At 40.6% G+C, this 24,599-nt stretch overlaps 1 protein-coding gene across 1 annotated transcript in view; it reads right to left on the reverse strand.

Moving 5' to 3' along the window:
• Positions 1-16,429: 16,429 nt before the first annotated feature.
• Positions 16,430-24,599, reverse strand: part of TIMM44 (translocase of inner mitochondrial membrane 44) — a 29,335-nt gene continuing 21,165 nt past the window's right edge. Inside the window, exons 11-13 of the mRNA XM_075281472.1 lie at positions 20,900-20,989; positions 20,685-20,795; positions 16,430-18,965 (exon numbers count right to left, since the gene is read on the reverse strand). Of these exons, the coding sequence (XP_075137573.1) occupies positions 18,846-18,965; positions 20,685-20,795; positions 20,900-20,989 (321 nt within the window). The 3' untranslated portion in view covers positions 16,430-18,845. The remainder of the gene's footprint in view (positions 18,966-20,684; positions 20,796-20,899; positions 20,990-24,599) is intronic.

The raw sequence follows: 24,599 nt of genomic DNA on the forward strand, positions 1-24,599 counted from the left end.
GTTCTATAATGTTAGCAGCCTTGGCTGTACTGTCCCACACTATATTGAGTACATGACAGTGAAGCCTTCATAAACAAGCAGGGACTCCTAATATCTTATATTACTATGGAGCAAGGAGTGCCAATATTTGGATCACATCCAGGTCGGGAAATGAGGGTAGTATATGGTCCAGAATTTCCAGACATTACTTGCCTATTTGTAAGGGAAGAGACAGTTGTAGCCTTCTGTAATAATACAGATTGAGAAAGGGAAAAGGGTTAAATATGTTATGAGTCCTTTCATTGTCGTAGTATGAGATAAGTGCATGCAATTGAATTGTAAGAGGACCCAAGAAGAGGCCAACCATTGTGAGACATTGTCAGTATCGACAGCATCTAATAGGTAACATGCCTGCTGGGCCATAATTGTACAGCATGCTTTAAAGGGTTATTCACATTTTATAAAGGGATGGCATATCTATAGGATATACAATCATTTCATGTTTGGATGAAGTCAAACATCTAAAATCTCCCCCTGTACCACGCCAAGTATTGTATTAGTTGAGCCAGTAATGTTGCCTTAGTCTAGTCGTGTCATCATACGCTGTTTCTATCATCTGAGCTCCCACCGTGTATTCCCCGAGGATAGCACGCCTGCAGAATTAACAATGTAGCTTTGGACACTGAGAAGAACACATGTAACACATACTTCATAGTTTAGCTAAAGATAAAAAAGATTTACAAAGTTACTTAAAAATAGTGCAATAGTTTTAGAATAGTAAACGTATTACCTGAGACAGGCAGCAGGCACAAGGTCACCAGCAATATAAGATATTTCATTGTCCGATGATACCGGTATGAGTATCCTCCTATTTATATATGTTACAAGGAGAGGAATGTTGAGAATTGAACTACTTGAAGACTGTTAGAAGATGTTCGTTAGGGAATTTCACCAGACCCTGTGTTGTAAGGACAGTGGGTTTTTTGCGTGCTTGAAATTTGAGGAAGGGGTTTGCAGTGACAGGAAGTATTATTTAATACATTAATATGTCATGTTTCCTAAATGGTTTAAAACGACATTGTATATTCTTCTCATTCTGCTAGATTCCCTTTTCCCTCTTTTTCCTCTTTCAGGCATCCTCAGAAAGTGACATATTATTTACCCCCTGTAGAACTCACTATTTATTTTAACCTATTACATATTATGCATACATGTATCATTGTGCTTTAAAAATTTTACAAATATTTGGCTTTTAAAAGTTTTGCAAATATTTAGTAAGATTTTTTTGTGCATCAAGGTACTTCTGCAGAGCACTAAAGATGCCACACAATGGAATACCTCCTTGGAAACCTTACCCTTCAAAGACTTTATCAAGGAGTTAGGACAGTACTCCAGTCCTATTTAGTGCAGGAGTGAATACAAAACAGGAATGAAATATTATATTTTCAATTTTTTACAGATATGTTACTCATATTACATATTTATAGGCACAAAGCATAAAAGCAAAAAAGCACACCTTGTCACACAATAACTGGTCATGCGGCACCTTACAGCTTCATGTGAACTCAGCCAAAGGTTTCATTGCCTAACTTTTGAATGACTGGTTCTCAAACCCTAAGACCTTATCCACACTGCCATGCTGTTTCTCAAAGTCCATGAAAAATAGCTGTATATATCCATTAACAACAACAGACAGGGCATATTCACATGCCAATGAATAATGGCCACTATAGAATTCATGTATGTGGATATGTCTATTCACATGGCTCTATCCATGTCCGTTTTGACAAAGATAGAGCATGTCAGTTTTTTTGATAGGTATGAAAAGCGGTCAGTTAAACAAACGGCCATGTAACGGACCATTGCAAAAACAGATGTCACCGAAACGGTTTTTTCACTATTTTGTGACACTGACGGTAAACCTGAAGCAGCTTCGTTTGTTGCATTTTTTTTGAGCCAAAGCCTGGAATAGATTGAATAGAAGGTAGTAGAGCTTCCTATATATTCTTCATTCCCTCTGTAGCCATTTTTGGCTTTGGCTCAAAAAACCACAACAAAATCTGCAAGAAAAATAGCTGCATTTCTGCAATATGGGGCCTCAACCTAAAATAGTTTTTATCCAAGAAAGAAGAAAAATTCCAGCTCACCGTATCCACGTATATAAGGAGCCTCAAGGGAGCCCGGCTTGCAGGTGACTTCAAAACCCGCCGTCCACGAGATGTATCCAATATGTAAAATTTGCCAGCTACATCCGAGAGGTAATCCAAAAAATTCCACGATAGTAATAAAATATAACTTTTATTTTGTCTTCATCTTAAAAAGGTTACCAAGTAACCATAAAGGGGTACATCATTAACACAAGGCACAAGGCAACGCGTTTCGGGAATCACTGTTCCCTTTGTCTTAGCTGAGACAAAGCTAAGACAAAGGGAACAGTGATTCCCGAAACTCGTTGCCTTGTGCCTTGTGTTAATGATGTACCCCTTTATGGTTACTTGGTAACCTTTTTAAGATGAAGACAAAATAAAAGTTATATTTTATTACTATCGTGGAATTTTTTGGATTACCTCTCGGATGTAGCTGGCAAATTTTACATATTGGATACATAAAATAGTTTTTCCTCTTCATTATGGTAATTTTTATTTTTTATGGTGTCATTGAAGGTGGGGCTAGAACCTTTATTACTTATTAATATGTTCCATCCAAGAGTTTCTTTTTTTACTTATTTTAAAGAGGTTTTTGTTGATTGTTGTTCTGTGCAGGTCAGTCATGTTGGTGCGGATGTATTGGTGCCATCTTGGTGGGGATTCTTCCTCACACATGTAGGCTCAACGCACAGTCATCATTTTGCTGCTGGTACTTCTTTTCAGAGCGGGGGCAGGTTCTATTCAAGGGGGCGTTCACACTACTGTAGGTGTCCGACGGCTAGTGTCTGCTGCTAATGTCCGTGCAAATCTTGTGCAGACATTAGCATCGGACTAGCTGTGTCCGTGACATTTTGCATTGATTTAAATGGACATCGGGTGCGTTCTTTTACTGTCCGTCTGTGTATCAATGTGATCTGCTCCTTTTGCACTATAGCATGCTGCTTGCAGGTCTGACAACTTGTCTGCTATTCTAGGTTCCCTTTTTAAAGATGCCATCTGTACTCCCATTAATTTTTTAAAAGGGAATCTAAATTCAGAAAAAGAAAATATTTAATTTTTTTTTTATTTATTTTGGTGCCATTTTATTTTTTAAGGCAGCTTTAGATTAAAATTTCTATTTAACAGCAGACTTTTTGGACTGAAATCACTTTTGCAATTGCTACTTATTAAAATGTTGATACCAACAGGCTTAAGCAGTTTGGATATACTACAATAATAGTCTTCAGAATGCCATTCACTAGCAAATCCACCAGATAGGCTGTCTGACAGTTCTGTTATCCGCACTTCTTTCTCCTCTCTTGGTAGAGCTTTTAGATGAACTCTTCACATTGCACAAATGCAGCTGCTGCAGAAACACAGCTGAAAAAACCCACTGCATTTTACAGTACCAGCAAAGTGAATGAGATTTTTCAGGAAAGGAAAGTCTGTAATTAATATTAATTATATTAGCAGATTGATAAATAGTTGAGGGGGGGGGGGGATAGAGACCAGTAGGAGTAATTTGCTGTTGTTACAAATTCTACAATTTGCTAAGAATTGGAAACCCTGTATGCTGCCAAAGCCAACCAGGCAAAGGCTTTTAATTAAAACCAACCTACACATTTTTAATGCAAAACACAAGAAGTAAAAAAAAAGTTTTAAAAAATGGCCAATTATAATCCTTTTCCTTCCCTTTCAGGTTAATGTGCGCCTCAAACTCATAATGGTCTCTCTAGACTCACAATTGTTCATCCATGTTGGTAGTTTGAATTGTGCTTACACTTTCTCGACTGCTTGGTTGAACCTATCAGCCTTCTCAATTTGACTAGGAATGCTGTTGGATTCTCCTGATCAGGACTCACTTCACTCCCACTTACTGCTTTGCTTCACTGCTAGAGTTGAAGTTTGCAGCGGAGCAGTTCCTTTCTTTAGTCGGCAGACATACAAATCTAACCCACCAAGACTTTCTTCATACTCCACTTGAGCCTCTTGCACTCTCCTTTCTCATTCTCCTATTCTTTTTCTCTGCTATTCTGCATCTATATTCTTGCTCTTACACTTCTCCCCACCCTTGGGACTAGCATAGTCACAACTCTCCTGAGGAAACAAAAAAACTCATGGCCAAACTAATTTTCACCTTGTTTAAAGGGATCCTATCATTTAAACACTTTTTTTTTCTAGTTGACATGTTGGAATAGCTTTAAGAAAGGCTATTCGTCTCCTACCTTCATCAGTCGCCTCCGGCCCACCGTTCAGTAGAAATACCGGTTTTTACCAGTATGTAAATTAGTTCTTTCACAGCACTGGGGTCAGGCCCCAACGCCCAGACAGCACTGGGGGCGTCTCCAATGCTGCCAGAGAACTCTCTTCAGCGACACCTCCATCTTCAACAGCAACCGTGTCTTCTTCTGGCTGGGGTCACACTCCGCTCTTGCACGTATGCGCAGTACGCTCCTGTACTTCACTGTAGAACTACAGGAACTACAGGAACGTACTGTGCATGCACGCAAGAGCGGAGTGTGACCCCAGCCGGAAAAAGACGCAGTTGCTTGTAAAGATGGAGACATCACTGGACAGAGTTCTGGGGACGCCCCTAGTGCTGCCTGAGCGCTGGGGCCCGCCCCAGTGCTACAAAAGAACTCATTTGCATACCAGTGATAGGATCCCTTTAATGTCAAGGACTTCAATTCGCACAACACAAGACACGATGTACTACTTCTACTTTGCAAACTGAAAACTGGTGTTGCCTGCATACAAAAAAATAGAATTAGTACCTACTGGTAATTTGGTTTCTGGTAAGCCCTCCATGACAGTACCATAGGAGTTGTATCTCCTCTCACTGTTAGGAACAGGAAAAAGCAAACAAGAGGTTAAATAGGCCATCCCATTCCTCCCTCTTCAGTGTATTCCAGACCATTATTACCATAACCTAAACCAAATATAGTCTAGTCAATGGGAGGGAAATCAGGGTGCTGTCATGGAGGGCTCACCAGAAACCGAATTACCTTTAGGTAAAAATTCTATTTTCTCAAATGCCCTCTATGACAGCACCATAGGAGGAATACTAAATAACTACTCTGAGGGGGGCACTATCGCCTGCAAGACCTTCCTACCAAAGGAGAGGTCCAACATGTGAGAAAGGTCCAATCTATAATGTTTGGTAAAAGTATGGACCGAAGACCAAGTAGCTGTTCTACAAATTTGGTCTCAAGAGGCATCTTCCCTTTCAGCCCAAAAACTAGACATGGAAGAATGTGCTTTATGGTGTCTCAGGGAAGATAAACCTTGATACAGGCATGCCCTACAAATCACATTCTTAATCCAACTACTAAGGGACTCCCTTGATCATTTTTCCCCTTTGATAGGGCTACAATATTGAATAAAAAGATTCTCATCCTTTCTCCAGACTGAAGAGGCTTTCAGATAAGAAAGGATAGTTCTACAAAAATTTAGCCTATGAAATGATTCTTCCCTCCTGTCAGATGGATGTTGACATAAGGATGGAAGAATGATCTCCTGAGACATATGAAAATCAGAAACTACTTTTGGAAAAAAAAAGTAGGGTCCGGATGGAACACTATTCAGTTGTCCAAAATTTTTCGGAAGGGTTTTCTGATAGAGAGAGCTTGAATTTCATTAACCCTTCTGGCAGATGTTATGGCAACCAAAAAAACTGCTTTCCAGGACAATTCCCTGATATTAGCCTGATAGGTTCAAAGGGATGAAGTGTTAGGCCCTTAAGGACTATGTTGAAATCCCACTGTGGAAACAAAGCCTTCTTCAATGGTTAACTAGGTCAGAATCCAAATATCTGCTATGGGCTGATACTTGTACCTTCAGAGTACTACCCTGTTTCCCCGAAAATAAGACAGTGTCTTATATTAAATTCTCTTCCGAAATATATGACCTGTCTTCAGTGGTTAACCTAGCCTCTCTGCTGCCTGAGGCGGACGATCAAAAGGCGCCTGCCCCTCCCCCCAGAGTCCGGGAAGGGGGGGGGGGGTTGTTCATCTTTTGATCGTCCACCTCAGAGAGCGGGTGTGTGTGTGTGTGTGACATTACAATAAATACAATGCAGTAATACTCACAGGAGACATCTCCTCACATTTCCCGTCTATTCCCTTTGGACCGCCATGACCACTTCTTTCATCTGTGACTTGACTCTGTTGTAAAGTTTGAAACATAGACATCCTTGACTCCTCACTTCTCCACGCACCCAACCCCTACATATATATATATATATATATATATATATATATATATATATATATATTGTGAAGTGGAGAGGGGTATAGTGTGGGAGAACTGCTATTTTTCCCCAAGACTGTTGCAGTATGCACAGGCGTTTAGCTTGTAGGTCCCGGACTGGAGTAAAGTTCGGGCCAGTACTGCAGGGCAATCCATTCCAGGCTTGGAAACAGACCAGAAGGGCTTTGTAAGTAGCACAGGTGTGCTGGTTAGTGAGAGAGAGGAGAGAGACTGAAACACACACTCAACCAGTCTGGGAAAGCTCTGCCAAAAAAGGACGCTGTTAAAGGGCCAGGTATGTGTACCCCTTGTTTACTTGTGAACCCTGTTTGTTAGGAGGTCAGCAGTAGGCTGACCCCCTGGTTAGTGAGGGAATAACTCGTTTAGTAAGCCATCGGAAAGGCGTAGGTCTTTATTTTCATTTGTTTGTTTTGACATGCTGAGCTGCTGAGCAGCACTACTTGTACTTTTAAGCTTGTCTGCTCCAATAAAGACTGCTTTTGGGAAAGAAACCAGAGCTTCTGAATCCCCCCGTACATCACAATATATATATGTATCCCACAGCAGCCTATACAGTGGCACAACAGACTATCGGTGCTGGTACCGTAGCTCTTCATTGTCAGAAGGGCGTTCCTGACCGTCTGTCAGGAACGTCCTTCTTCCCAGCAGTGCCTATAGCGCTCACACTGTACAGTACTATAGGCGCTGCTGGGAAGAAGGACGTTCCTGACAGACTGTCAGGAACACCCTTCTGACTGTGAAGAGCTACGGTACCGGGACCACTAACGCTTCACCCGAGGCACAGACCGTGAAAGCCAACAGTGCGCTGAATTCAGCGCACTGTCGCCTTTCCAGCGGTATATAAAACTGCCTGTGCCCCAAGCTCATGAAAGGTCCTCTTTAATCCTAGCAGGCTTTGGGCCTATATGGTAATATCCCAGACCACGTGATGTCTCACACATTACCATATAGGCCTGAAGCCTGCTAGGATTAACATCGGATCCCGGAGAGGTAAGTAACATTTTTTATTATGTTCCCTCACCTCCCCTAGGGCTCCGATTATTATACTCGAGGGTTTGAAAAGAACCCCGAGGATAATAATAGCGGCAGTGGGATCGCTGCCTGGCCCGGGCCTATTCACTGCCAGCCTCCGCAGCCTATAGTACAAGGGGAAGTGGGGGTGGCAGTGAGCAGGTCGGGGGAGGTTAGTAAATAGACTGCTACCTGCTGGAGATACTCCAGCAGGTAGCGGCATATTATAAAACAAATTTTTTTTTATTATACTTATCGATCTCTCTGCTGCTCCCGCCTACGCTGATACGTAGACGTCAAAGAAAAAAAGTAAAAAATAAATAAAAAAATTTCCCAGGCTGCGGCCCCCCTCCCGTGTACCGCCTGAGGCGGACGCCTCACCTCGAGGTGCAGCGCTGCCTGTCTTGTTTTTGGGGGATGTCTTATGCAGCAGCTGGGGACAATCGGCAGTCATGTCGGCACTTCCTTAGCAGAGCGCTGGCATGACTGCTGGTTGTAGGTGATCCAGGAAGTGAAGGGGGGGGTGTGTCTTATTTTCGGGGAAACAGGGTAGGTTTTAGACCCTTATCTAGCCCCACCTGCAAGAAATCTAAAATGTTTGCTATATTTGGGCACTTAATATCAGGAACACTACCGTCACACCAGGAAAGGAATTTCTTCTACACCTTACTGTAAATTGTATGGATAAATCTTTTCCTTCCTGCCTGGAAGGTTTGAATAACTGATTCAGACAGTCCTCTTGACTTCAAGATGGAGATTTCAGAAGCCAGGCTGCTAATAGGGATTTTTGAGGGTCCAGATGTAATATTGGACACTAATGTAGAAGGCCTGGAACCAACTGAATAACCAGAGGGTCAGCTATCCTGAGACTGTTTAATAGGCCAAACCGCGCTCTCTTGGGCCATACTAGGGCTATCAAAATGATCTTCAGATTCTCCTTGATGATCTTTTGCAGGACTCTTGGAAGTAATGGAAGTGGGGGAAAAGCATATGCCAGGGTGAACTCCCAGTTGTGGGAAAGGGCATCTACCCCTAGACAAGGTTCTCTCAGGTTGAGTGAGAACAGAGGAACCTTTGCATTTTGACAATCGGAGAAAAAGTCCACCTCCGAAGTTTCCCGGACCTAGCAAACCTGCTGGAAGATTTTTATCTTTAGACTCCAATCCCATGGATTTAGATGTTTCCTGCTCAGAAAATCCACTTCACAGATTAAAGAACATTTCAGATGGAGAGCAGAAATGAACTTAAGGTATGTTTCTGCCCAGGCGAAAATCTGAGTTGAGCGAGCCTGCAGGTTCCGCCAATGAGTCCCTCCCTGGTGGCAAAGAAATGCTACTGTCTTCATATTGTCTCACAATATTCTGACATACGAGTTTGTTAACAATGGTCTGGCCGCTTTCATGGCTTCCCAAACGGCTTTTAGCTCCAGAAAGTTCAAGGAATGGCTGTGGAGAGCCGCAGCCATACTCCCTGGAATGACCTCTGAGAAAGGTCTCTCTCCCCAACCCAATCTACTTGTATCCGTTGTGATCAGAATCACTGGAGATGGATTCCAAGGAATTCCTTGCTGTAAATTTGAGCTGTTCTTCCATCATTGAAGGGAGGCTTTTAAACTGTGAGACAGCTGACTCTTGTCCCAATATCAGGGACTGTAGAGATCTTGTATGAGCCTGAGTCCAGGGTACTGCCTGGATACAAGAGGTCATTGACCTTAGTATAGACATTGCCTCTCTTATAGATTTTGTTAGGGACATCAAGGGGTCCTCATAATAGAGTATGTTGCTGAGTTCCAAATCAAATATCAGGCCTGGAGAAGTCACACCCATTATCAGGCCTGGAGAAGTCACACACACAGCTGGTAGTGTATCAAGTGAGTTCTGTTTTATTGTTACAAAGGAGGTAGTTTTATACAGACAAAGGCAGATTGGGACATAGTTGGCCTGACATGATTGGTTAAGGCCTAATGCAATATACCTCACAGTCATTCTAGATGTATATCTCAAGACTCTGTGCCAGTCTGGGGGCTAACATTTCAATAGACATCCTGTGTTCACATCCTCCTTGGAGACAATTAGTGTTACCATTCTATTTCCTTATCACCTAAAGAAGGGTTTCTCTTTGATCTTTTGTTTAAAATCTCAATAGTACACAGCCCATAGCGTCTCCATGTTAATTAGTCTAACCAATTCCTTTTTGAGACAAAACTACTTATCTTTGATAGGGACAAGATGGCTGACAAAATACAAGATGGAGGATGTGATCCTAACAATTTATAGATACCCTTGTCTTCCTTTGAAAGACAGTGCCCTTGGACTTTAGAGCCTCTATCTTGTCATCTTGTCTGGGAGGAGAAACTACATCTGTAGATGGGAATCGAGCAGGATATCCAGAAAAACTTTGCAATACTTGGGAACTATATTGGATCTCTTCCAATTTATGACCAATCACATTTTTTGTAAAGTCTGACACACTATTTGAACCTGACGTTAAAGAAGAGATAAAGACTGAGCTACTACCAAGAGGTCGCCTAGATAGGGGACCGATATCAAATTTTGTTTCCTTAGGAAAGCTACTACTTCCACTATCACCTATGTAAATAGTCTTGGGCCCCTGATATTCCAAAGGGGAGGACCCGAAACTGAAAATGAGATGTTTCCCCATGCTGGACTGCAAACCTTAAAACATTTTTTTATTTTTTTTTTTTTTGGTAGAGAGGATGAATAGGGATGTGATAATATACATCCTGAAGGTTGATGGTGGCCGTTAGGGAGGACTGGATCTCCTGCCGAACCATCCCTTTAAGTTCCTTCATTAATGACAGCTGTTCCTCTTTAATTATTTTCTCAGCCCAGGAATAACACAGGGATTTTTGAGATGTGGAAGAAAGTTTCTCCTCACAGATGGTAATTTTTTTTAAATACAGCCAAGTTATTAGCTTTAGAAGACACATCTTTAACTTCTTTTCCCAATAAATACATGGCAGTAAAGGGATATAACAACTCCCATAAACATACCATATAAAACCCCGTTACCAGATTACTCACTGGGTCTGGGGATATGCCAGGCTCATACACGCCTCTGGTGGATTCATCTCCAGGCATCATAAAACACAGACACAGATGGTCCTACCTGAGACGAGAGCCTCTTGGTCTGGGAAGCGTTTAACTAGCCACCAAAGACCAGCGTACACCATTCCATGAATAGGAATGCTTCTGGTCCACCCGCCCTGCTCATGACGCCAATTTTTTTTTCAAGTTTCCGTCCATTAATTGGGACAGGAAAAAACACTGAAAAGGGAGGAAAGGGAAGGGCTATTTAACTTCTTGTTTGTTTTTTTCCTGTACCTAATAGTGGGTGGAGATACGACTCTTATAGTGCTGTCATGGAGGGCATTTGAGAAACATACTTTAAAGGGACCCAAAATACCTAAGCTACCTTTTATGCAGTTCTCTCAGTGGTTTCACAACACCCATCTAGACAGCCTCAAAAGGTGTCTCTATTCTCTCCATACCCTTCCAGTGCCAATACCCTAATCCAGAAGGGTGAGCCCTCTTCCTCAAGTGGACTATAGCAACAGTGAAGTGCACCTTTACTAACCTGCACGCCCCTAAGGAGGAATTCACACGGAGTAAAGTGGCGCTGATTCTGCCACGATAACTAGCAGCAGAATCAGTGCTGATGGAAAGACTCCCATTGAGTTCAATGTGTTCTTCGTGGAAGACGGAACCCATTGAACTCAATGGGAGTCTTTTTATCAGCACTGATTCTGCCGCAAGTTATCATGGCAGAATCAGCACCACATATCTATGTGAATGCCCCCTAACAGAGATCACATGTCGTGGCTCATAGATGTTTGGCAGAATGAGACTCTTTGCTAAAGGTCATCTTACTCTAGGTAGAGACTTGCATCTCACCCATAATCAATTCTTGAACTCCTCATCCTTCACAACTCTATTCTCCCAACGAGCTCTTAGAAAGCTCATATGCACTTTCCAAAGATCTGAATCTGGATGTCTGGCGCGCCCACCATCTTTCCTCTAGATACTAATCCTTTTATTCTTTTACAGGATGCTCATATCACTGGACTATGTGTTCATCTCTGAAGATCTGTAATTTTCCATTCATTCTCAAATAGTTGCCATAACTGGATCTGATCACACTCCAGTTTCAGTGACGATTGAGATGCAACAATTACCAACTTGACAGTGGAAGTGGAGATTGAACGAATCCCTCCTAGACTTGGACAAAATCAAATTTCTTAACAAACATCTTAAAGAGTACTTTACACTCAACTCCACCCCGGGTAACTAGCCCACAATGGTGTAGGCATCCCACAACGTGAACATGTGTGGAAAGGAAAGACAAAAAGACTTGGATCTGATGGTCACCCACATAGAAGAACTAGAATGTATCCACACACACAAAAAAAAATACTGGCGGAAAAAGGACAGGAAGGACTGACCTGTCTTAGAGAAAAGTTACAGGTTCGCTTGAATGGTAGAGCTGCCAAGCATCACCTCCACTTTTGCAAAGTCCTTTAGGCCAATGTGACAAGGATGGTCACCTCACTGATTCACAAGGCCAAGGGGTGGTCTTTAATCCCTTCTATCAAGTGCCCTGCTGGGGACATCTGAACATAAACCTCTGATATTGCAGTCAAATTTGTCTTCTACTCTCAATTGTCCAATTGAACTCAGTTTCTGGTCAAATAATTTCTTGATTCCCTATCTTTAACTCACATATCTCCTGCCTCCATCTCTAAACTTCTGGAACCTTTTTTCTGGAAGGAGTTGACTGATACTCTTCTGATTTTTCCGGTAGGGAATAGTCCTGGTCCAGACAGATTCCCACTGATCTATTATAAAAATTTCTACCACTTTTGACTCCGCAGCTCCCCCCCTTATTACAAGGAAAATCGCTACCAAGACAGGCCCAAGAAGCACACATCACCTGGATTTTGAAAGAGGGCAAAGATCCCAATTCTTGTGGAAGACCAATTTCACTGCTAATCCTTGGCCTGAAGACTTGGGCAAAAAGTTTATTCCTTCGTCTGAAGCTGCTAATACTTTCCTTGATTCATGAAGCGCAATCAGGATTTGTCCTAGGTAGAGAAGGAAGGGACAATACAGCTAAACTACTGCCTTTGAGTCACGTTACTCAAGTCACTAAGCATCCCTTGGTACTTCTGGCAGAAGATTGGGAGTTAATTTGAAGAAATTTGGATTCTCCTCTCTGTACATTGATGCGGTCTTATCTCTGTATGTAAAACTGCATGCCAGATTACGAATTAATGGCACTTTCTCTCCAAAAGCTTCCATATCACTAATGGGACGAGGAGAGGTTGTCCACTCTCCCCAACCTTGTTTTTTCTAGACCTGAAAACCCTCCTGCAAGCAGTCAGACAATACCCCAATATTAGAGGGATGATTATTGGTGATACCACTCTACAAGCTACCACCTATTCCTGATCTCCTACATTTTAGAGAAGTATTCTGTTATAAAACTAATATCACAAAATCAAAAGTGCATAATTTCACCTTATCCAAGATCTCTAAAAGCTTTCTTAGACATTGTACTCCCTTTCACTGGTCATAATTTGGAATCCATCTTACATCATGCATTGAAGACTTATATCAGCGTAATTTCATACCCCTGTTAAAAGCCATAAAACGTGATTTATCTTCTTATACCGCCATAGTTTGGTAGAACAAAAATTCTACTACAGACCTCTCTCATCCCTAAAATCCTTTATAGGTTTTCGATGCTACATATCCACTTGCCGACTGCCTACTTCAAATTCCTCTGAAGCATTTTTTACAAGATTCATTTAGAGACAGAAGACTCCTAGATTGGCCTGGCTGCTTCTTACTAGAAGATCTCTAGCTGGAATTGGCTTCCTTGACCCCCCTGAATCTAGCTGCTCCCCTAACCAACTCCACCTCCATGTTGCTACTTCTGCATTTAATAAGCATAAAAAAAGGCCACCAACCAATACAATAAATAGGCTGAAGAAAAAAAAAAACATGCATAAAGAGCAGAAAAAGGAAACAGGCAACCAAAATAACTTTAAAGCAGGATTTGCCATCCTGCTCCCTTGACGCTAGGCTGTGGTTGCCGAGGCATTCTACTAGTAGATTGGATAGATTAAGCCCCATTCTATGCAAGGCGACTGATCTCTGGACCGACATGGCCCCAAGCTGACTCCTATCAGGTGGGCCTAACCCCATCTCTGTTGATTGTGAAGGTAGACACTTACAACAACATTTGGAGAAAACTGAACACATTGACCTTGAGAGATATCTCTGCTGAGGACTTTCTGTTGAAAATTGATGACATCCTGAAACTCTCCTTTCTGCACAAAAAAACAAAACAAAACACCTGAAGCATCACTCTCTTCCAGAATGCCTTCCAAGTCCATCTTCAGATAAGCCCATTTGAGAAACTCTGACACTCCAAAACCAAAATGCTGATAAAGACCTCGCATCATCTTCAACAGTTTATAGACTCTATCGTACCATCTAAACCAACCTTTATCACTACTTGGGAAAAGACTTGCAACTCAGATTCTCTAGAGAAGAGATTGACCATATTTTACGACAAATACCCAGTATTTGCTTACAAGAAAACCATCACAAATTGGTCTCCAAATGGTATAGAACTCTAGAATGGTTCCTCCACAAAAAAACTTACGGGTAGCTCGTCCTACACTGACAGTGTTCAGATGTATGTGCATTTGCACATGCAACTGAAAGAAGCGCTGGATCACTTGCTGGGGAATCTGGGACAGCTGTCCTGGGTTCCCCGTTAGTGAATGATTGAGGGGCTTGGCTGGGGCAACGGCTCTCATGTCCACAGAAAGGGCTCTGAGTGTCCACTTGGCATGCATGCCATAGGTTCACCACCATGGCAAGATTTGCATCTGTCTCCCAGCACATTCCGGGATTGCTGCTTTTCAAGGGTCTAGGTAGATTTTGAATGATATTTACAGAAGAATACATTTAGGGTAATTATTGTAACTGCATCTACAGTATAAGAGATGCAACATTGTCAGCAGCACATTATCCTGGGTAAACAAATACAGTCCTATGAAAAAGTTTGGGCACCCCTATTAATCTTAATCATTTTTAGTTCTAAATATTTTGGTGTTTGCAACAGCCATTTCAGTTTGATATATCTAATAACTGATGGACACAGTAATATTTCAGGATTGAAATGAGGTTTATTGTACTAACAGAAAATGCGCAATATGCATTAAACCAAAATTTGACCGGTGCAAAAATATGGGCACCTCAACAGAAAAGTGACATTAATATTTAGTACATCCTCCTTTTGCAAAGATAACAGCCTCTAGTCGCTTCCTGTAGCTTTTAATCAGTTCCTGGATCCTGGATGAAGGTATTTTGGACCATTTATTTCTACAAAACAATTCAAGTTCAGTTAAGTTTGATGGTCGCCGAACATGGACAGCCCGCTCTCAAAGGATCTGAAAACAAAGATTGTTCAACATAGTTGTTCAGGGGAAGGATACAAAACGTTGTCTCAGAGATTTAACCTGTCAGTTTCCACTGTGAGGAACATAGTAAGGAAATGGAAGACCACAGGGACAGTTCTTGTTAAGCCCAGAAGTGGCAGGCCAAGAAAAATATCAGAAAGGCAGAGAAGAAGAATGGTGAGAACAGTCAAGGACAATCCACAGACCACCTCCAAAGAGCTGCAGCATCATCTTGCTGCAGATGGTGTCACTGTGCATCGGTCAACTATACAGCGCACTTTGCACAAATAGAAGCTGTATGGGAGAGTGATGAGAAAGAAGCCGTTTCTGCACGTACGCCACAAATAGAGTTGCCTGAGGTATGAAAAAGCACATTTGGACAAGGCAGCTTCATTTTGGAAACAAAAATTGAGTTGTTTGGTTATAAAAAAAGGCGTTATGCATGGCGTCCAAAAAGAAACAGCATTCCAAGAAAAACACATGCTACCCACTGTAAAATTTGGTGGAGGTTCCATCATGCTTTGGGGCTGTGTGGCCAATGCCGGCATCGGGAATCTTGTTAAAGTTGAGGGTCGCATGGATTCCACTCAGTATCAGCAGATTCTTGAGAATAATGTTCAAGAATCAGTGACGAAGTTGAAGTTACGCCGGGGATGGATATTTCAGCAAGACAATGATCCAAAACACCGCTCCAAATCCTCAGGCATTCATGCAGAGGAACAATTACAATGTTCTGGAATGGCCATCCCAGTCCCCAGACCTGAATATCATTGAACATCTGTGGGATGATTTGAAGCGGGCTGTCCATGCTCGGCGACCATCTAACTTAACTGAACTTGAATTGTTTGTCCAAAATACCTTTATCCAGGATCCAGGAACTGATTAAAAGCTACAGGAAGCGACTAGAGGCTGTTATCTTTGCAAAAGGAGGATCTACTAAATATTAATGTCACTTTTCTGTTGAGGTGCCCATACTTTTGCACCGGTCAAATTTTGGTTTAATGCATATTGCGCATTTTCTGTTAGTACAATAAACCTCATTTCAATCCTGAAATATTACTGTGTCCATCAGTTATTAGATATATCAAACTGAAATGGCTGTTGCAAATACCAAAATATTTAGAACTAAAAATGATTAAGATTAATAGGGGTGCCCAAACTTTTTCATAGGACTGTATGTGCAGTAGACAATCACTGTGCGGATCTTTCCTCCTCCATGTATAAGAAAACAGTTACCAAATCAATGCACTCAATTGTCAGCAAGGATATAGAGGATGGATATTTACCTGATTTAATACCAATGCAACAAAAATGACATAAGACTAAAATAAAAAGTTCAGGTCTGCATCAGCAAACTTTTGCGTGATATATGGCAGGGTAATAGTAAATTCGTTATCATAATAAGCCGTGAATTAGGTTTGTCCTTCATGGGTATTTGCCAAACACAACCCAGAAGAGGTGGTGACAGTGAAAAGATTTAACAACAAAAGGAAGCTATGTGGATACACACACTAAATATATATCCACTGCACCAATGTCAACTGGATAATGATTAAATTTAGAAGCATTTTAATAAAGTATAGGTTCCGAACATACATTTTATTTTTTGATTAATCAATTTTGATTCCATGAAATGCGTGTTCCAAATGACAAGATATTTTGTAAACCACAGTCAATGAGACATTTTATTACCATACACAGCAAGGTTTCTGGCTGGCTGTGGGTATCAGGAGTACATTGATCTCTCCAGTCAGTGCGATTATGTGACCAACTTAAACATCAACTATATGAGGTGGGACGTGAGCTTGTGATCACTTTTGAGTGGCTGCTCCTTTAAATCTATCAGTGAACAGTGGCTAGAATATTTGTTGGCAGATATTACCATTATATTGGTGGATTGCCTGCAATGCTAACAAGGAATTTATTAACCCTTCATTGTCTATACTTTTATTGTTGACACGGTGACGCTATATAGCGCATAAATACATTAAAAGGTATGAGTAACAGACTTTCCTTATTTGAATATCTGATATTAAAAGAGGATGGATGCCACAACATCAAGGAAAAAGTATGCACATCACTTCAATATGCTGAATTATCCATATTAGTTTATTAGTAGTCAAAGAGTAATGGAGTTAGTTTAAGTGAGATTAAACTTTATTATATGGTACAGTACAATCTCACAGTTGCCAATGCCATTACTCTGGGTCTTCATAATGAAGAGCGCTGAGGATACTTTTCTCCCATATATTAAAGAATATACTGATGGAAATATCTACTCTTCGTATGTTTTCATTCTGTGCCAGTGGATGAATGTTTAGACTTCTTTATATTGCCTTTGGAGGTAGACAATTCTGTTACCGAACTGACTCCAGAAATATATGGACATTTAAAAATAAGAGCTTGTGTATTTGATGGTCACCCTCAGCCTATGTGAAAGATATGATGCAATTGATAGAATGACCGGACAGTGGACTACATATGGAGGTTTATAGCTGCTGTGAAAGAACAAATGCACTTTAAAGTTTGGGTTTTTTTGTAAATAAAATAGGTGAATATTTTAAATCTTTTTACTGCTGCTTGGCACCAAGTGTCTCACACATATTGGTATTAAATACTTGTGAGGCCTGCATACACAATAGTTGGATAGTGTGAATGGCCTAGATGTAATGGGTATGGGCTATTTAAGAGAGAACAGCAGCATCAAACATGAGAATCCATATGGAAACTGTTTTCACCAGTTTTACCATTAATTTGCCAATGGTTATTGCTAAAAACGAGTTGCTGGTTATGCTATTGGATGCTTATAAAAATTACCGTGCACTATAGGGATCTTCCTTATAGTAAACCCTGACTATGTTTCAGGATGATGGAGGATACTTCTATCAAAAACTATAAAATACAGCTTTCAATTTCATGGTTCTAAAGTCACATTCAGCAAATGGACGTAATTATGGCTTATTCACAGCTAAACATCTTGCTTGAACATCTTTTAATTTGTGAATACTGGGACCAGATCCAATAAGAGACTATTTAACCCAAGAGCAAACCAGGAAAAAAAAAATTGAAAATGATATCAAACATATAGCACAATATCATGTAAATATATACAAAACCTCAAGACACATTTCTTGTTGGGAAGAAAATAAAAGAACAGGAAAACTAAAGAAGATGTAGGAATGTATGGCACGGATGTCAGGATATTCAGTTATGTATACCCATAGGATAGGGTACAATGAAACCTTTAGATATTCATAGACTTTAACTGTATAAAAGCTACACTGAGTGGTTTCAAATCTTGTGGATTGTCACTCAAAATCAATAAGTCCTGTTACCGATCTTCTGAGTGAAGACCCAGCCTTACACAAATACCATCTTATAGGTAACATTTATTGAACCTAAAGCATTTACATTATTTAACAGTAAATTCATCTGTTTGCCAGGAGCTGGACCAGGAGGATCAGTTGATCAACCCAGGAGCTGCATTCTGAAAAGGGGGTGGGGGTCTCGGATATGACAACCCGTTTAACTTCAAAAATATCAAAAAGATAAATATTGTGCCATCCAATATTTTTTTCATTTAGTGGAAGAGGAGAAATTATTTTACAATATACAAGTAAACAAACGTCTTACTCATTCCAAAAAAAGCACTATTCTTAAAGTACAATTTAAAATTAGAAGTTTCAGGAAACATAGCTTTATATTCTACATCACATTGTCAATATTTTTGAGGGTAACATGGAGTTCACTCTTTCTGAGCAAATCTTAAATAAGGTGATTAAAGTCAGGCATTTCCTGGCAGTTGGATCTAACCAATATGGTAGTAAAGTTTACTCTCACTTAAGGAGAGAAAGGTATATTATTTCAGAGTTCTTTGCAGAATACAACTCAACGCCGAGCTTCTTCATCTCTGAGACTGCTTTAACAGGGCAAACGTATTTCAGTTCAGAAAAGCAGCTTGTGTGTTATCAAAGGATCTGTTCGGAAGCAGAGGAAGAAATATCTAAAAGCCTCCAAGCTGCATAAGGGTTAAGTTCATCTTGATCTCGGCAAAGAGCCCAAACATACAGCATGCGTAAAACTTTATCCTGTAAAAAAAAAATAAAAAAAAAAAAATTATTTTTCTATTATGTAGAGCTTAGCAAATAGTAGTAATAGTATTGGTATGACACAATGAAACAAAGCAGTATCCCCAGCATAGCTAGTGATGGCTTAGGGCGCATCAGTTGGATATGGCATTAGTGTCTGACCAAAGGGGCTATGAACTATACAGCTGACAACGAACTCTATAACAGAGTCTGTAATAAGTTACAGATTTACATGTACATTTACATACCCAGGCACAATTTGCAAAATATACAGTATTTGGGAAATATGAGTGATCCTTAAGACATATTAGTCCAGCAAAGCTATTTATTATCACTGATTTGTGGCCATCTTTTAGTGATCACAATGATAAGTGAAAGCCACACGTCACATGACCATGCCCCCTCAGCTGACTAGCCATGCTTCTTTCATGGTCATTTTCCTGACACTGTTCTACTAGCTCTGCACCCTCAGACCTGTGATGATTTAGCTGTCCATAGAGTAGACATGTGACAGATAGACAGGAACCTGCTGTGATCCTGATGTAACAGAAAGTACTGCATTGTTTCCATCATGTAACAGTGGCCCGGCGGTGGACATCACAAGTTACCGTATTGTTCGGACTATAAGACGCACCTAGGTTTTAGAGGAGGAAAATAGGGAAAAAAAAATTTGAAGCAAAAAATGGTAAAATATTTAATATAATGGGAGTTGTAGTTTTGCAACAGCTGCAAGGCCACATTGACAGGTGACCCTGCAGCTGTACGGGGATGCATAGAGTGGGTTTTTTTGCGGGGCCAGAAGTACTTTTTAGTTATACCATTTTGGGGAATATCTATTGCTTAGATCACCTTGTATTGAAAAAAAACCCGGTGGTTTATGACATATGATTTTCTACTTTTATATATATATTCTAGGGACAGGAGGTGATTTAGAACTTTTATTTTTCATATTTTTAAAGTTTTTTTTTTGTTTTTTTTTTACTATTTTATTCCCCCCCGGGGGCTTGAACCTGCGGTCACTTGATTGCAAGTCCCATAGACGGCAATACAAGTGTATTGCCGTCTATGGGACATTCTGTCTATTAGTATTACGGCTGGTCATAGAGACCAGACGCAATACTAATATAGCAGTGACAGGCCTGGGAGCCTCATTAGGCTCCCGGCTGTCACCCGGACAGGTCGGCTCCTGCGATATCGCCGCGCAGGAGCCGGCCTGCAACTTTACAGGTACGGGGCCGGTGGGGACCGGCCCCGGGGGAGAAGAGGCCGCTGACAGACTGCAGACCCGGCATCCGCTGTACTAGAGAGGCGGATGCCAGGGAGGGATAGACGCCGGGGCCTGAGACATCGCTACGATCCTCTGCCCTGCCTGAAGCCAGCGGCGGGGGGACGGAGGAGCGGAATAGCATCACTCCTCCCGCTGCTGGCTTCAGGCAGGGCAGAGGATCGTAGCGATGTCTCAGGCCCCGGCGTCTATCCCTCCCCGGCATCCGCCTCTCTATTACGGCGGGTGCCAGGCCAGGCACATTCAGACTATAAGATGCACCCTTCTTTTCCCCCAAAATTTTGGGGAAAAAAAGTGCGTCTTATAGTCCGAAAAATACGGTAAATGTGAAACAGGCTACCATAAGAGCTTTAACAATTCTGTTTTGGTAAGCAGACAACCCCTTTAATGTCCATTGTTCTGATGAGCTAACATATTTACAGGTTTATACTTGCCTGATCTCCTTCAACTACCTCCCCTTTTTGATTTTTAAGAACCATAACAATCTGAGCCTGAAATGTTATGATAAGTACCGGACCCTGCTCCATCAACTTTCCCATTGCGAGCTAGGCATAAAAAAAAAAAACACAAAAACAAACACAAATTAGAAAGAATAAATAATAATAAATAAATTTAACATGTAGCATGTACTGTACTTTTGAATACTTACATCAATATTGTCAATATCCAGAACCTTGGAATGAAACCGAAGACCCATTGCTTTGGCTTGTTGAATCGGGTGAGCTAGTTGACTATATGTCTATGTACAAACACACAAAAAAAAAAAAAAAAGTTACAAAAAAATGTACCAAAACACTGAAAACCCATAGATGTGCTGCCTTAATTATCGATGAACATTGTTTGAAAAGTGCTGTACCCCAATTTTGTAAAAACAGTAGAGAAAATATTAAAAATAAACAATACCAACTAAAGCCTTTTGTTCTCACTGCTTTATTATATATATATATATGACCATTTTCATGTGTGTGTATATATATATATATATATATATATATATATATATATATATATATATATATATATATATATATATAAACACACACACGGAAAAAAAATTTTTTTCAATATATAATCTTTATTCGCTTAGTCAACTTACACTCCTCAATTGAAATTGCAAAACTGAGAAGGGCTTAAAGGGGTATTCCCATCTACATAGTTATTTTTTAATTTGTAGATGATGAAAAGGTAAACATTTTTGCAAATATAAGTAATTAATCATTTTGCAGAGTTTTATAGATTTTCTCTAACTTTCTTAGTGGTGACAGTCTGTTATCTTGATCTGTTACCAGTGGATACGACCATGAATGCAGGAACTTTCTAAGGTCAGAAAATCAGCCATGATGTCTTTATTGTGGCCGGGATATCTTCTGAGACATGTCGTGTCCCTGCCTGATAACTCAGCTATAATAAGAAAATCATAGCTGGGTTCCTGACAAGACCCAGACCATAGAAAGTTTCTGCATTAGTGGTCGTATCCATTGGCAACCGATCAAGATAACAGACTGTCACCACTAAGAAAGTTAGAGAAAATCTTTAAACCTTTGCAGAATTGTTAATTACTTATATTTGCAAAAATGTTTCACTTTTCATTATCTACAAATATAGATATGATTATGTACATGGGAATACCCCTTTAAGTCGTACGCTTGTGCAAAATGATGAAGTAGAAGTTATCACTAAGATCTGCATATGATCACAGTTTCTACAACCTAGATCCACTCTGTGGTATGTGGGAGTAGCATAAGAGCCAGACTTTTATGAAAGCAGATTTTAGCTACATAGAACCTCAAAAATTCAATCAAGTTGCGCGAGATGTATTTAAGTGCTGCTGCACAGTTTATATGTTTACATGAGATGATCAGTCCAGTGTATACCTATGGGACAAAGGGAGAAAAGTGTTTGGAGTTTTTTTTTGTTTTTTTTTCTAACAGTGTGCATGTGGTCAATGCTATTTAGGTGACAAATTAAAAATTCCTAGGATCCCTGCTGTAGATCTCTGCTGGGACTCAGTTGTTTATGTCTGTTGCTGCTCCCTCTGACTCCCCCCCTGCGGTGATGTGGTAATCCCAGCCTTCCTGTTTTCCCTACCATAATTCTTCTGATACTTCTTGGAGAGTGGATGGGGAAGCTGTCTACTTACTTCTATTTCTTGTTTAAAGTGTATTTCAGTCTAAAGACCCTGCTACTGCTAAGTCTTCAAGTCACAAATGTGCTATCTGTAAGAAGTCTCTGCCAAAAATGCACAGATAAGGTGATGGTGGAAGAATTCCATTCTTTCATGGATTACTTGAAATCTATCACTGAGGAGGAATAGGAATTCAGTTCCATCATCAATAAAGTCTTCCTCTGACATTATTACGGTCATCGGTTCAACCTGCTACTTCTTACCTCGCTCAAGAGTTTACTAGGAGGAGATTACTAGTGACCTACATGAAGGAGACATTTCGGATACTAATTTTTCTCTAATTTTCCCTTCTGTCTTGTACAGAATTACTTTTCAACATAATATGAACAATATGCAAACAGTTGATATCTATTGATTAAGGGTCTGGCATAAAAGAGGACAAGTGCTTTTCCTGTACATGAAGATTTTCGCCCAGGAGTGGAAGAAGCCAGATAAAAGAATTCAGTCATCTTGGGTCTTTAAGAAAAGATACCCACTTGGGATACCAATACCAAGATGCAATCTACTGGGATAATACACCAAAAGAGTATGTGATGGTAGCAAAATGTTTTCCAAAAAAATCTTCCCTTCTCTCCGAGGATATGGGGTTCTAACATGACCGCATGGATAAGAAGGCAGTACGCTATTAAACAGAACTTGGGATTCATCAGCTGCTATGCTTAGACCAAGTGTTGAAGCTACTTGTGTAGCCAGATCTTTGGCAGATTAGATTGACCAATTGCATGCAGAATCCCATCTAACAACAGGAAACAGGAATGGCTAGAAAATACTTCCCTCCACAACTGTTCCTAAACAGGATTTCCTTACTGATGCCTCTGAAGCTTTGGTGAGCTTATCTGCTAGATTGGTTGCACTAGCTAATGTGGCCAGACAAAGTAATCTGTTTAAGATCCAGTTCAGGAAGACACTAGTACGACTCATATGTGGTGCCTTGTGAAGGTGACAGACTTTTCAGTACAGGCTTAAATGATGTCCTGGAAAAGGCATTCAATAGTATAATTATTTCCTTCCGAATCTAGGACTTTCCATCAAGGACGATCCTTTTGGCAAGGATATTCCTTTCGGAACCAGAGAAAAGGCCAGCAGGATTCTAGGAAGAAAAGCGGTAGACAGATTCCACCAGTCCAAACCTAAGAAAAAATGTATTCAAGGTTCTCTGTAATTACTGAAGCATGTACAGTGTTGGCCAAAAGTATTGGCACCCCTGCAATTCTGCAAAAACTCGTTTTCTTCCAGAAAATGATTGCATTCACAAATTCTTTGGTATTATTATCTTCATTTAATTTGTCTTCAATGGAAAACCACAAAAAGAATTGTCAAAAAGCCAAATTGGATATAATTCCACAGCAAACATAAAAAAGGGGGTGGACAAAAGTATTGGCATTGTTTGAAAAATCATGTGATGCTTCTCTAATTTGTGTAATTAACAGCATCTGTTACTTACCTGAGGCACCTAACAGGTGGTGGCAATAACTAAATCACACTTGCAGCCAGTTGAAATGGATTAAAGTTGACTCAACCTCTGTTCTGTGTCCTTGTGTGTACCACATTGAGCATGGAGAAAAGAAAGAAGACCAAAGAACTGTCTGAGGACTTGAGAAGCAAAATTGTGAGGAAGCATGAGCAATCTCAAGGCTACAAGTCCATCTCCAAAGACCTGAATGTTGCTGTGTCTACCGTGCGCAGTGTCATCAAGAAGTGTAAAGCCCATGGCACTGTGGCTAACCTCCCTAGATGTGGACGGAAAAGAAAAATTGACGAGAGATTTCAACGCAAGATTGTGCGGATGGTGGATAAAGAACCTCAACTAACATCCAAACAAGTTCAAGCTGCCCTGCAGTCTGAGGGTACAACAGTGTCAACCCTTGCTATCCGTCAGCGTCTGAATGAAAAGGGACTGTATGGTAGGATACCCAGGAAGACCCCACTTCTTACCCAGAGACATAAAAAAAGCCAGGCTGGAGTTTGCCAAACCTTACCTGAGAAAGACAAAAACGTTTTGGGAGAATGTTCTCTGGTCAGATGAGACAAAAGTAGAGCTTTATGGGAAAAGGCAACAACAGAGTTTACAGGGGAAAAAAAAGAGGCCTTCAAAGAAAAGAACACGGTCCCTACAGTCAAACATGGCGGAGGTTCCCTGATGTTTTGGGGTTGCTTTGCTGCC

This window comes from Leptodactylus fuscus, chromosome 1, assembly GCF_031893055.1.
Source record: "Leptodactylus fuscus isolate aLepFus1 chromosome 1, aLepFus1.hap2, whole genome shotgun sequence".
In the NCBI taxonomy this organism is placed as follows: domain Eukaryota; kingdom Metazoa; phylum Chordata; class Amphibia; order Anura; family Leptodactylidae; genus Leptodactylus; species Leptodactylus fuscus.